This window comes from Mastigoproctus giganteus, chromosome 4 (assembly GCF_048544385.1).
Source record: "Mastigoproctus giganteus isolate SK-2022 chromosome 4, ASM4854438v1, whole genome shotgun sequence".
NCBI lineage: Eukaryota > Metazoa > Arthropoda > Arachnida > Uropygi > Thelyphonidae > Mastigoproctus > Mastigoproctus giganteus.
Window position 1 is genome coordinate 72805999 of NC_143578.1, and position 12832 is coordinate 72818830.

General features: G+C 37.5%; 1 protein-coding gene across 1 annotated transcript in view; it reads right to left on the reverse strand.

The window, feature by feature from the left end:
- LOC150086829 (uncharacterized) overlaps positions 1–9857 on the reverse strand; it is a 641413-nt gene extending 631556 nt beyond the window's left edge. Inside the window, exons 1-2 of the mRNA XM_090372286.1 lie at positions 9836–9857; positions 8953–9203 (exon numbers count right to left, since the gene is read on the reverse strand). Coding sequence (XP_090228412.1) covers positions 8953–9203; positions 9836–9857 — 273 coding nt within the window. The remainder of the gene's footprint in view (positions 1–8952; positions 9204–9835) is intronic.
- Between the last annotated feature and the right edge of the window lie 2975 nt (positions 9858–12832).

Genomic DNA, 12832 nt, shown 5'->3' on the forward strand with positions numbered 1-12832 from the left:
TATCATATATCTGGATTTCAGGAAAGCTTTTAACACTGTTGTGCATGGAAGACTATTGTACAAATTGGAGCAGAATGGTATTAAGGGTAAGTTGCTACAATGGATAAAAGGACGGTTAAGTGGGAGAAGACAGAGGGTGGTAATCAATGGGTGCTGCTATTTGTGGACTAATGTTATTAGTGGAGTACCACAGGGTTCAGTGTTGGGTCTACTTTTGTTTTGTATATTTATCAATGATATTGATGAAGGTATATCAGGCTTAATGTCGAAGTTTGCAGATGATACAAAGGTTGGCAGGGTTGTTAATGACAGTAATGGCAGTGTGCTACTGCAACAGGATCTAGATAATTTGGACAGATGGGCTAAGAAGTGGCAACTGAAGTTTAACCTTGACAAATGCAAAGTACTGCATATGGGTAGAAGTAACCCCAGAGAAACGTACCAACTGGGTGGTACTACACTTAAGGAGGTAGAAAATGAAAAAGACCTGGGAGTAATTGTGCAGTCAGATATGAAGTTTTCTGAGAAACGCAGACAGGCTGCCAGGGCAGGTCATGGGGGTTTTGTCAATGATATATAGGAATTTTGCTAGCAGGGAAAAGGAGGTGATTATCCCTCTGTATTAGGCAATGGTCAAACCACGCCTTGAGTACTGCGTACAGGTCTGGAGGCCTCATTTTAGGAAGGATGTAGATTTACTTGAGCGTGTACAGAGAAGGGCAACGATATTGGTGAGGGGAATGAAGGGATACTTTTACCAAGTGAGGCTTAATTTCTGTAAATTGCAGTGGCTGGAGACTAGGCACCTACGCGGTGATCTGATTGAGGTGTATAAGGCCTTAAATGGGTTGAGCATGCTGAATTCTGATGGGATCCTTCCACTTGTTCAGATTACGAACCTAAGGGGGCATAAATTCAAATTAAGAAAAGACAGATGTAGATTAGATGTGCGGAAATTTGCCTTTAGCCAGCGGGTGGTTAATTGCTGGAACAAACTTCCATCTGTCGTTGTGGAAGTTGATAGGTTGAATAAATTTAAGGAGGAACTCGACAGGCATTTGGAGGAAATGGTGTGATTTTTTTTTTTTTTTTTTTGGCTGATGCTGCATAAGCTCATACACTTGCTTTCTTGCATCAAATCCCACTGCTGCTACTACTACTACTACTACAGGGAAATAAAGTGGGCCAGTAAATCAGAGAGTTTTATAATGGGGGATTTTAATTTCCCAGATATTGACTGGAATTTGGGGCCTGGTCACTCACACACTAGCAAGGCTTTTGTGGATTAATTGGATGATTGTTTTCTACATCAGCATGTTCGGGAGGCAACTAGAGGGAGTAATACTCTTGATTTGATTATCAGTAGTGATTCTTCATGCATTAAGAATCTGCAGGTAAATGAACCACTAGGTGGCAGTGATCACAGTGTGCTGAAGTGGGATTTACTCAAAGAGGTAACTACCATTAGGGGTAAAGGGAAGGGTTATTGCTTTCATAAAGGCGACTACGATGGACTGAGACAGTATTTAAATTCTATACAGTGGGACCAACTGATGATGTTACCAACAGCAAATTCAAAATGGGAAGTATTCAAAGAACTTATCTTGGAAGCTACTAGGCTTTACATACCAACTAAGAAATATTGTTCAAGGTTTAGGCCTAAATGGATGTCAGATGAACTAATGAGATATATGGCAGAGAAGAAAAATGCTTGGGATACATATAAATTAACACGTGACACAGAAGCCTATGATAGATATTAGTTGATCTGTAACCAAGTTACAAAGGAGGTTAGGCAGGCAAAGGCAGATTACGAGAAATCTTTGGCAAGGGATGCAAAGAAAAACAGCAACGAGTTCTTTACTTATGTAAACTCTAGAAGGAAGGGGATGAATCAGATTGGTCCACTTGATATCGATGGGTCAACTGTTGATGATCCTGCTCAGGTAGCTAACAAACTAAATGAATATTTTGCAATGACATTCACACATGAGGAGTTATTCAGCGAGGGGAATGCCAGAGGTGTATTCAACTCTGGCAGTAAGCTAGAGAATCTTGTAATAACTGAGAGTAAAGTGGAGGAGAAATTGTTGAAGATAAATACAAGAAAAGCACCTGGGGTGGATGGGATCTATCCAGTTATATTAAAGGAGGCAGCAAAGGAAGTAAGCAAACCCTTAGCCATAATTATGAGAGCTTCCTTGGACTCAGGGGAAGTACCCATGGACTGGAGATGTGCAAATGTGACCCCAACTCACAAAGGAGGATCAAAGGGCGACACAAGTAATTATAGACCTGTTAGTTTAACTTCTGTTCCCGGAAAATTAATGGAGGCACTGGTTAAAGAAGCACTGCAGGATCATCTAGACAAGACTTCAGTTATAGCTCAGACACAGCATGGTTTTGTTAAGGGGAAGTCTTGCCTGACCAATTTGATTGGATACTATGATGCAGTCACAAAAGAACTGGATGCAGGGAATAACCTTGATATTATATACTTGGATCTTTGAAAGGCTTTTGATACTGTTGCACATGGAAGACTGCTGCACAAATTGGAGCAGTGTGGCATTGGAGGCAAATTGCTGCTATGGATAAAGGGGTGGTTGAGTGGGAGAAGACAGAAAGTGGTAATCAATGGACACTGCTCATCGTGGACTAATGTTATTAGTGGAGTCCCTCGAGGTTCAGTATTGGGTCCATTATTGTTTTCTGTATTTATAAATGATATTGATGATGGTATATCAAGCTTAATGTCCAAGTTTGAAGACAATACGAAGGTTGGCAGGGTTGTCAAGGACACTACTGACACTATGCTACTGCAACAGGATCTGGAAAGGTTGAGCAGATGGGCTGAGAGGTGGCAAATGAAGTTTAACATTGACAAATGTAAAGTACTACATATGGGAAACAGAACTCCAGAACAATGTATCAACTCTGTGGTACTACACTGACAGTGGTAGAGAATGAAATTGACCTGGGGGCGGTTGTGCAGGCAGATATGAAGTTTTCTGAGCAGTACAGACGGGTGCAAGAGTAGCTCATGGTGTATTGTCGATGATATATAGGAATTTTTCTAGCAGAGATAAGGAGGTGATTATTCCCTTGTATAAGGCAATGGTCAGGCCACACCTAGAGTACTGTATACAGGTCTGGAGGCCTCATTTCAAGAAGGATGTAGAGATGCTGGAATGAGTACAGAGAAGGGCAACAAGATTGGTGAATGGAACAAAGGGGTGCTCTTACGAAGAAAGGCTTAAGTTTTGCAAATTACAGTGTCTGGAGACTAGGCACCAGCGAGGTGATCGGATAGAGGTGTATAAAGCATGCTCAATGCTGATGGGATTCTTCTTCTTGCTCAGAATAATCTGAGCAAGAGGAAGAATCATCACAATAATCAGATCAGAATCATCAGAATAATCACCTGAGAGGGCATAAATTCAAATTGAGGAAAGACAGATGTAGGATAGACGTGAGGAAATTTGCCTTTAGCCAGCGGGTGGTTGGTTGGTGGAACAGACTTCCATCCCTTGCCATGGAAGTTGATAGCCTAAATAAGTTTAAGGCTCAGCTGGACAGGTATTTCGAACGAACAGAGGGGTGAAGTGGAAGTGGTTATTTTTTATTTATTTATTTTTATTTTTTTTTTTTTTTGGCTGATGCTGCATAAGCTTGCTTTCTTGCATCAAATGCCTCTAGTAATGTTAATGCTAATGCTAATGTACAGGGTATTCCTTTCTTTATGTGGTAGTTTATTCCGCTGCGCGTGATCTCTAAGTCAAGGGGAAGAGCTCCAGCCAAAACCTACAGTGCATGGGTACATGTGTAACTGTCAGGATGGTTCTTTGTGTTGTATCAAGGATGCGTCAGTTTACTACAGTTGCTGTTTCAGGAAACCATATCACTGAGGCGTAAGTGATGATCGGTAGAAAGGTTGTTTTATAAAACAATGACAGGGTGCGTTGGTTTAACCATCAACAGTGGCATATTGATATTAAAATTATCAGTAACTGGCAATCTAAACAGAAAGAATGAAAGTGGATGTCCATAAATATCTTCTGCGGTGCAGGACAGATTTCCTGTCCATCTGTGTTTCCGAAACAGAAGATCCTCATCAACAGATCTCAAAATAGAATAGGAGGAGGATACAGGGATAAAGACAAGTACTACTACATTACACAAGACACCTTTTCTCATCAGGATTAGTAGCACATCGCACAAGAAAAAAGCCACTTTTAATGCAAAAAATGAAAGTTCACTGTTGTCTAAAGTGGGGAAAAGAGCATGCTAGTTGGTCTGAGGATCAGTGGAAACGTGTTATTCTCTCTGATGAATCAAAATTATCAATCTGAACCTTGATTGGTTCAGATGGCCAACAAACTGTTAGACAAAGAAGATGAGAAGAATTTCTGCCTGATTGTATTCTCTCCACAATAAACAGAAAATCCAGCATCTCAAATTAAATGGAGCTGTACTTCATATAGAGAAGGTCATCTTGAATTTGTGAAGGGTACAGTGAATGCTGAGGTGTATAAGGACATTCTTGAGACAAAATTACTTTCCACAATTAGAGATCACTATGGGGATACTGGAAATTGCATTTTTCAGGATGATTCTGCTCCATGTCATACAGCCAAAACCAAAAAAAAAATCACATTTTAAATTTATGAAAAGTCACACTCTTGCTTAAATAAATGGAATTTATTTCACTGTCTTTTTTTCCACAGGTGCAAAATTGGTTGAAAGATAAATCAATTCACACAATAACATGGCCTGAGAACAGGCCATGTTATTGTGCAAATTTTTTAACCATTTTGTTCCAACAATTGAAAACTGTTGGAATAAAACAGCTGTTTCGGTAATGCAAAAGAAACTAAAATCACTTAGGGAGCTGCAAGAGACATTAATCCATATTTGTTAGCATGAGCTTTCCGAGGAATACAATCAGAACCTTATCCAGTCAATGCCACAATGATTTGTAGGAGTCATTAAAGAAAGGAGTGGGCCATAATATATCAGTGTAGCATGCAAAAGTTCGATGAAATTTACTGGTAAAAGTACTTTGCCGTAACAGCATTTGTATTGTTGCTCACTCGATAAACAGACTGTGGGTGTTATTGGTCAGGAGTAGAAATTTAATCCCATGGGAGGTTGACACCCTCCCAAAGTGGAGGGTTCCAAAGTGGAGGATAACCTGACCTTTTTTCTTTAGAATCACTGGTGGATAAATTGTTTATTAAGAAAAAAAAAAAAAATAAGGCAAAGGAAGCCCACGCGAGAAGCATGGCAAACTTCGAAAAGGTTTACTGGTGAAACTACGTTACAAAAATTTTTTACAACACCAGAACTTCCAATATGGCTCTGTTCGTGATTCAATTAGTGATTCTAAAGAAAAAAAAAAAGGTCAGGTTACTCTCCCTCCACTTCGGGAAAGTTTCAAGCTCCTGTGGGATTCAACTTCTACTCCAGACAGATAACACCCACCATCTGTTTACCAAGCGAGCAACAATACAAATGCCATTACGGCAAAGTACTTTTACCGGTAAATTTCATCAAACTTTTGCATGCTTCTCGTGCAGGCTTTCTTTACCATAGCCAAAATGAATTATGACTTTTACTAAAAGTTGTGTACAATAAAAAGCTGTATATACTAAAAGTTAGTTAAATGAAACACAATTATGTACAATGATATTCAATAAAAAAATAAATAAAGTGCATGTGTACCCTGTACGCACAAAAGATGTTTTATGTGAAACATCTTTGATGAAAATGTGAAACGGAATTGATGCAAATTACGTCCCTTCATAAATGACAATAATGCAATCACTAACGTTGATTCGGTAGAGTAAGGAGCAGGCACGAGCCCGCTAGCTACTTACTGGTGAATAGTATCGGTGGAGGGTCGAATGTCAATAAACCTACTCTTTATCCTGAAGGTGATGACCAATTTATGGATGACAATGCCACAGCGGCAATGAAGTTCTTCGCCATCTTACTCCAATGCTGGAAGAGTTAGTAGTAATAACAGTTGATGACTACTTTTACTACCAACTCTTCCAGCTACAACAGTTAAAATGTTAACTATTATTACTACTAACTCTTCTAGCTACAACAGTTAAAATGTTAACTATTATTACTACTAACTACTGTTAATGATCCAGCGACTATTCACTGTTAATTAATGTTAGTAGGTGTTACTACTAAAATTAACCAGTAATAGTAAGTGGTTAACTATTAACCAGTTAATGTTAGTAGTTATTACTACTAACGTTATACTCACAGTTAACTATAAATTTAATGTTATTAGTTAACTATATACTATGCATTACTAGTTTTAGGAGTATAACTACCAACCATATACTACTATATACTCCTATTCATAGTTAACTAAATACTATAACTACTAATCATATACTACTATATAGTATATGGTTATTAGTTATACTAACCATATACTATATAGTATATTAGTAGCTACACTATACAGTATAACTACTAACCATATACAGTAGAGCACGAGTCAGCAACCTTTTTTGAGTGAAGAGGCATTTTTGTTTTAATTAAAAAAAAAAAAAAACAGAATCCGAAGAGCCACACATCAGCTCAAGCTGGAGGAGGAAGGGGGGGGGAGTTTTTTAAGAAATGGAATAGAGTGGGAAGGTTTTTTATAATATTTTTTGAAATATTATTCATTAATACTGAAAAACCGTAACAAACATCCAATTAGCTAAGAATTAATGTGACTTTTGTTGCTGAACTTCTTGAGCGAGTCTCTCAACATCAGGCGAGTTTGCTGTAATTTTCATCTTTAAACACGCTGAGAGACTTGCAAGTTCATGTTCAAAAATATTTGCAGCAGAAATACGTCAAGCCAAACACTGAGAGAAAATGAGTTTGAGTCCAAACTCATTTTTTCTTCGAGTCCAAATGCAAATATTTTCAAATTTATATATGTGTCCGGTAAGCTACTCCACATATCGAACACAATTTGGTCTTGCTTTTTCAAATCATTTATCGCCGCCCATTTGTGTAGAAATGCAAGGGCAGCCTTTTGCCTCTCCAAATCCTCAATTTCAGTTTTGAGGCATTTTAGTTTTGCACTCCACATCCTTGATTTTTAAATCTTTTTTTTTTTTTTTTTTTTTTTTTTTGTTAGTTGTTGTCGCATTGGCTTCTGTGGCCATAATTCACCTCCCAAAGGTTTTGCATTTTACTGTGATCCAAGCCCAAGGCAGGATTCAAACCTGCAACCTTTTGGTTGCCAGGCAGGCACTTTACCCACCTGGCTAGCCCGGTCGGCGATTTTTAAGTCCTCTAACTGCATTTCATATTGTGCTTCGTGTGGGCTAAAAGTTAGAGAGCCACAGGTTACTGACCCCTGCAGTAGAGCGTCGAAAATCCGAATATCAATAATCCAAATGAGCCAGCATCAATTTATTTATTTTTTAAGCTATGGTTAGTCTTAGTTAGGGTGTTTATCTCTTCCCCCTTGCCGCTGTTTTAAAATCGGGAACTCATTTTTCAATTTTAAAATAACAGGAAGGGTGGGGGGGATAAACACCCTAAGACTAACCATAGCGGGTTAGGCATGTCAATTACTGCTTCTCACAACAATCAGTTGGAAGGGGTACCAGCTTGTAAATATTAATCCTTTTTTTTAGTCTCCAGCACAGTGTTTTGATAAGTACAAAAATCCGAACAAATTGGAAGTCCGAACTACATCCGCGGTCCCAAATAGTTTGGATTATCGACACTCTACTGTACTATATACTAGAGGTCTGCACGAACTCGGGTAACACAAACAAACAATGTTCAAGGTCGGGTCAGGCAAATAATCAAAATGAATTGTTATTTCAAACATTTTGGGCTATTTTTTACATTTTTTAAATGCTTTTTTTTATGTATTTAAATTTTTAAAGGTTTTTTAGAAAAAATGTGTATTATTTGTCTATTGACACTTTTAATTGGCCAATAATGTGCACTTCACCAATGACTCCAAATTTCACCTAAATTTGTACTCTTTTGTGGAAATAACCCGCCAGCAGTGCAAGCTCCGAAAGAAATTTTAGTGCAGCTGGATTAGCAGTGCAAGAGCACCAAAAGTAGTAACAGTGTTGACCTTATTTTATTTCTGCACAACAATCTGCAATAAAAAGCATGTGAAGAGAAGGTGGCTGGTGGTAGAGGTGGATATGCTTTTCATTTTGGAATTATATTAAGTATGTTAAATTGAAAATTTATTACATTTTCTTTGTTTATAATTAATACTGATAATTATAAAAATATTGAATTTTGAATCTGAAGTTTAATTTTTTATTATTATGAAATTTCGGAAACTAATGCTAGCAATTTTATTTATATAAAAAGATTCAATCGGGCTGGGATAAAAATCGGTTCGTGTGGAGTTGGGTATAGGTAATGAATTTGAAAAACAAATTCCGGCTCAGATCATGTCAGGCCATCTAGACTTCGAGTCAGGCTCGGTTAAGCAAGAAAAGCTTTTATTCTTGCATAGTATTACCATCCACTACTTACTCTCCCGAATCAACGTTATGAATGAGTTAGATCGTTAACACTTTCACATCAAAAAAACTAAATAAGCAACCAGTTACAGTGAACTTTGTCTTCTGAATTATTAAACCTGGCTACACTGATCTCTGCAAGGCAGATATCTCTGTATAGTGGTTACTTTTTTCTGACCCAATGGTGTCTGCTTTAGAGAAGTTTCCACTGTGAAAAGAATTTTTGGATATAGTTTTGCAATATTCATTATGAATAATTTTTTTTAAAAAATTAGATGGCTGGCCTCATTTCATCAAGCTTAAAAGATGGGTCCGGAGGATTATTACTCAGACTCCCAATGGAGAGACTGCCCTGATAAGTTAATATATTGTTCATCAAATTTTTAACCTGAAATCTATGTTCTCTTAAAAATGCTGAAGAAATACACTTTACCTTGTGGGCTTCTCCAGCTACTGTATGAAGTACAGTGCATTCTTGTCCCAGACGAGCAGTTTCTTTTCCAGCTTCACATTTCTGAACACGATGAGTGTGGATGCAACATACTTCTAAAGCTGAAAGGCAAGGAAGCTGCTGCTCATTGGGGACACCCAGCACTGGGACTGGATATCCTGTGCAAGTGATATGACTACGTGCCCATCCAGTGCCAATACTACAACACTGTTCAAATATGGCTTCCAGATTACCTGTGTAAAGGATTTGAGATATAAAATTATACACAAATAAATAAAGTAATGTCGAAAGTGGAGCTCTAGGGAAGAGGAAACAACCTCCCCCAAAACCGAATTACCGTATTTCCCGGTGTATAAGACGCACCTTTTTTCGAAAAATTTAGGGTCTAAAAACTGGGGGCATCTTATACAGTGGTTGTAGATTTTTTTACTTGCATTTCCCACTTTTTCGTTTGCTTGTTGTCTTTGCCCTCATTGTTTCGCACTTGTTACCGGTATATTAGGTAACGTTTTGCCATGTTCTGCCCAGAAATGGCTCAGAAAAGATTTTCATACAGTGCTGAATTCAAGTTAAGTGATCCAGTTTGCAAAAGTGAATGGAAATCGTGCTGCTGAACATAAGTTTGGTCCTCCTCCAACTGAGAAAACAATCCGAGACTGGCTATGGGAAGAAGAAACCCTACTGAAAACGCCACAGCAGAAGAAGGCCATGAGAGGCAAGTCAGCAAAATGGCCTGATTTATAGAGGGAATTGAAATATGATTGAAGAGCAAAGGGCAATTGGAATTCGTGTCCACAAAGATGGTTTCAGTATGAGGCAAGAAGAATTGCTGATGAAAAAGAAGTTACTGATTTCAAACGAGGACACAATTGGTGCTTCAGGTTCATGGAACGGAATAAGCATGCGTACACGCACAAGACTTGCCCAAAAGATGCCTGAAAGCTATGAGCAGAAGGTCCTTGAATTTCATCGTTTTGTTATTCAATGTCGGAAGACATCAGTTTGAGTTGGGACAGATTGCAAATATGGACGAAGTCCCCCTTCAATTTGATGTCCCAAGTAACAGAACTGTTGATAAGAAAGGGGTGAAAACTGTAACTGTGAAGACAAGTGGACATGAAAAGAGCCATTATACAGTTGTTCTAGCTTGTGCAGAAGGAACCAAGCTGCCTCCTATGCTGATTTTCAAACGCAAAACAATGCCAAAAGAAGACATTCCTCAAGGAGTGATTGTCCACGTTCATGACAAGGGTTGGATGGATCAGGATGGGATGAAGATCTGGTTTGAGAAAGTTTGGAGCAGAAGACCAGGTGGGCTCTTAAGCAAACATGCCCTATTAGTGCTTGATCAGTTCAGGGCACACATAACAAAAAACACAAAGAAGATTGCTGCAGAGCAAAAAACAAAACTTGCAGTCATGCCTGGAGGCTTGACATCCCAGCTCCAACCACTTGATGTTAGCATTAACAAACCCTTCAAAGCTACCATGAGAGACGAATGGAACCAATGGATGAAGTCTTCTGGGGACAATTTGACACCAGCAGGAAGAGCGAAGAACCCAACTATAGGAGAAGTTTGTACCTGGGTGAAAAGATCCTGGGATAATATCAAGATTGAGATCGTTGTCAAGTCATTTAAGAAGTGTGGCATTTCAAATGCCATAGATAGAACTGAGGACGAGGCAATATGAAGACAGTGATTCTTCATCAGACACAGATGAGGACAAGTTAATGGATGGGAGTTTTGACAGTGATGAGGAGTTGTATGAATAAAACTTGAGTTCAATAACTTTATGTAATACATTTTTTTTTTTCAAATTTTGTGCCCCAAAATTAAGGTGCGTCTTATACATGGGGAAATACGGTACATACTAGGGTAGACTGAAAATAATGCCACAGTTCATAATCTCTGCACCGGGTGCACACCAAAATACAACTAAGTTCTCCATCTAATAATTCTACTTAGTATGTGCAGTTATTTATTCACAATTTACAATGCTTTAACTGGAAGTATCTATGGCAGATATTCTGCTGTTTCACAATGTGCAATTATTAAGTTTCTGACTGCCAAAAAATGTTATTCCTCTAGGATGCATATTTAAACACTACTGTGATTGGATTCACCACTATGTTTTAGACAAATGAGAGAGAGAAAGTCCAAGGAACTAACTTCACGTCCCAAAAATTGCAGTTATTGAGTTTCTGACTGCCAAAAATGTTATAACCATAGGATGCATTTTTAGATACTATTATGATTAGATTCATCATTTCTTTTAACTGTCTCCTATTTTCCTATGTATTGGAAAACAGGAGAAGGTTCAAAGAATTTACCACATCTCCATGTCTCAAAAATTTGAAATCCAAGCATCTATGTATGTTATCCACACAGAACATTTAAAAAAGAAGAGCACAATCAATTAAGCCTGCTACAGTGAGACATCTGACAAGGTCAAAAATATAATCAAATAAATAAGGCCTGGAAAAACAGCAATGCTACTGAAGACACATTACTGTAAAGCTGATTCAGCATGATGATGTGCAACCTCACTGCAGCCATGTAGGAATTTTGCCACTGAGATTTGAAGTTGTTCCACTACTTCTATAGTCTATATTTGTTGGCAAGTAACTTTTTTTGTTACCAAAGTTTAAAAAATATCTCTGAGGAAACAGATATGGCTTCAATAAAAACGTTAAAGCAGTTTTTGGGTTGGGTAGGATATGTAGGAAACTAATACGTCAAATTGAAAACTACTTTTCTTCCTTTTTTTATCTACATCTCTTTTTTTTTATCTCTATCCCTTCAAATATTATGCAATAAGAGTCATTACTTTTCAGGCCACCCTTGTACTTTCACATAAACTTCAGTGCTCTCACAAAGCAAGCACACATACATAATCCTGCTTAAAAGTTAATAAGCACTCCAATTTCTCAAACCACTTCTGACATCCCTAAAATAATTAAAACAATACTCTTATGCTACATACCGTAACAAGGATGACAAAATATAAAAATCATGAGGCACATTAATCATGACTTGAAAGGAGTAGTCCCTTTCTTCTTGAGTGTTTTCCACACAATTATTGATTAATGAATGACACATATGCCACACAGGTAGAACAAAATGTTTACGCATCTGGATGCAAACAAAAATATGTCACTCTTTCTCCAGGGCCACAGTTACAAAACTGTGGACCCTAGATAAAATACCTGTTTGACTTACCATGGAGGTTTCCTCCATAGGATGGCATACAGGTATTTTGGTTGAAAATTTTAAAATAATGATTCTTGAAACACTAATTTAAGGTCATTTTTAATTTTAAAAAATTATATAATGACATGTACAGTTTTTAAAAGCAACTGTTTAGACCTGTCTAAGTGACTAGACAACTGGTTAATAACTGCTTAACTTGTCTAGACATAAATTTGGAACAGTAGATATTTTTTTTCTTTTTTAACTACTATTGTGTTTAATTTTTTTTGTCGAGATTCATTTTTCCTGTAAAACATGATTTATGATAAAGCTCCTGGGCACTCCTATGTTTAACATTAATTCACTCAGAATTCTCAATACATAAATTAAAAAAATAAATAAATAAATAAAAAAAAAACAGTGTTTCATTTTACCCCATCTATGAGATATGTTGAAACAAACAGTGAAACATAATATTTCATCAACACAGTTCTCAATAATTTTCTTAGGAAAACTAATGTCTCAAGCTACAATGTGAATATTGAATACCTCAATAATTCATTTTTATTAATTGTTTCTCAGTTAAGCGTCACATAATGCAATATGTTCTGAGAAGTGTCTCTCCAGTTCCACATAATACAGTATGTACTGAGAAGTTAGTGCCCTCTCCAG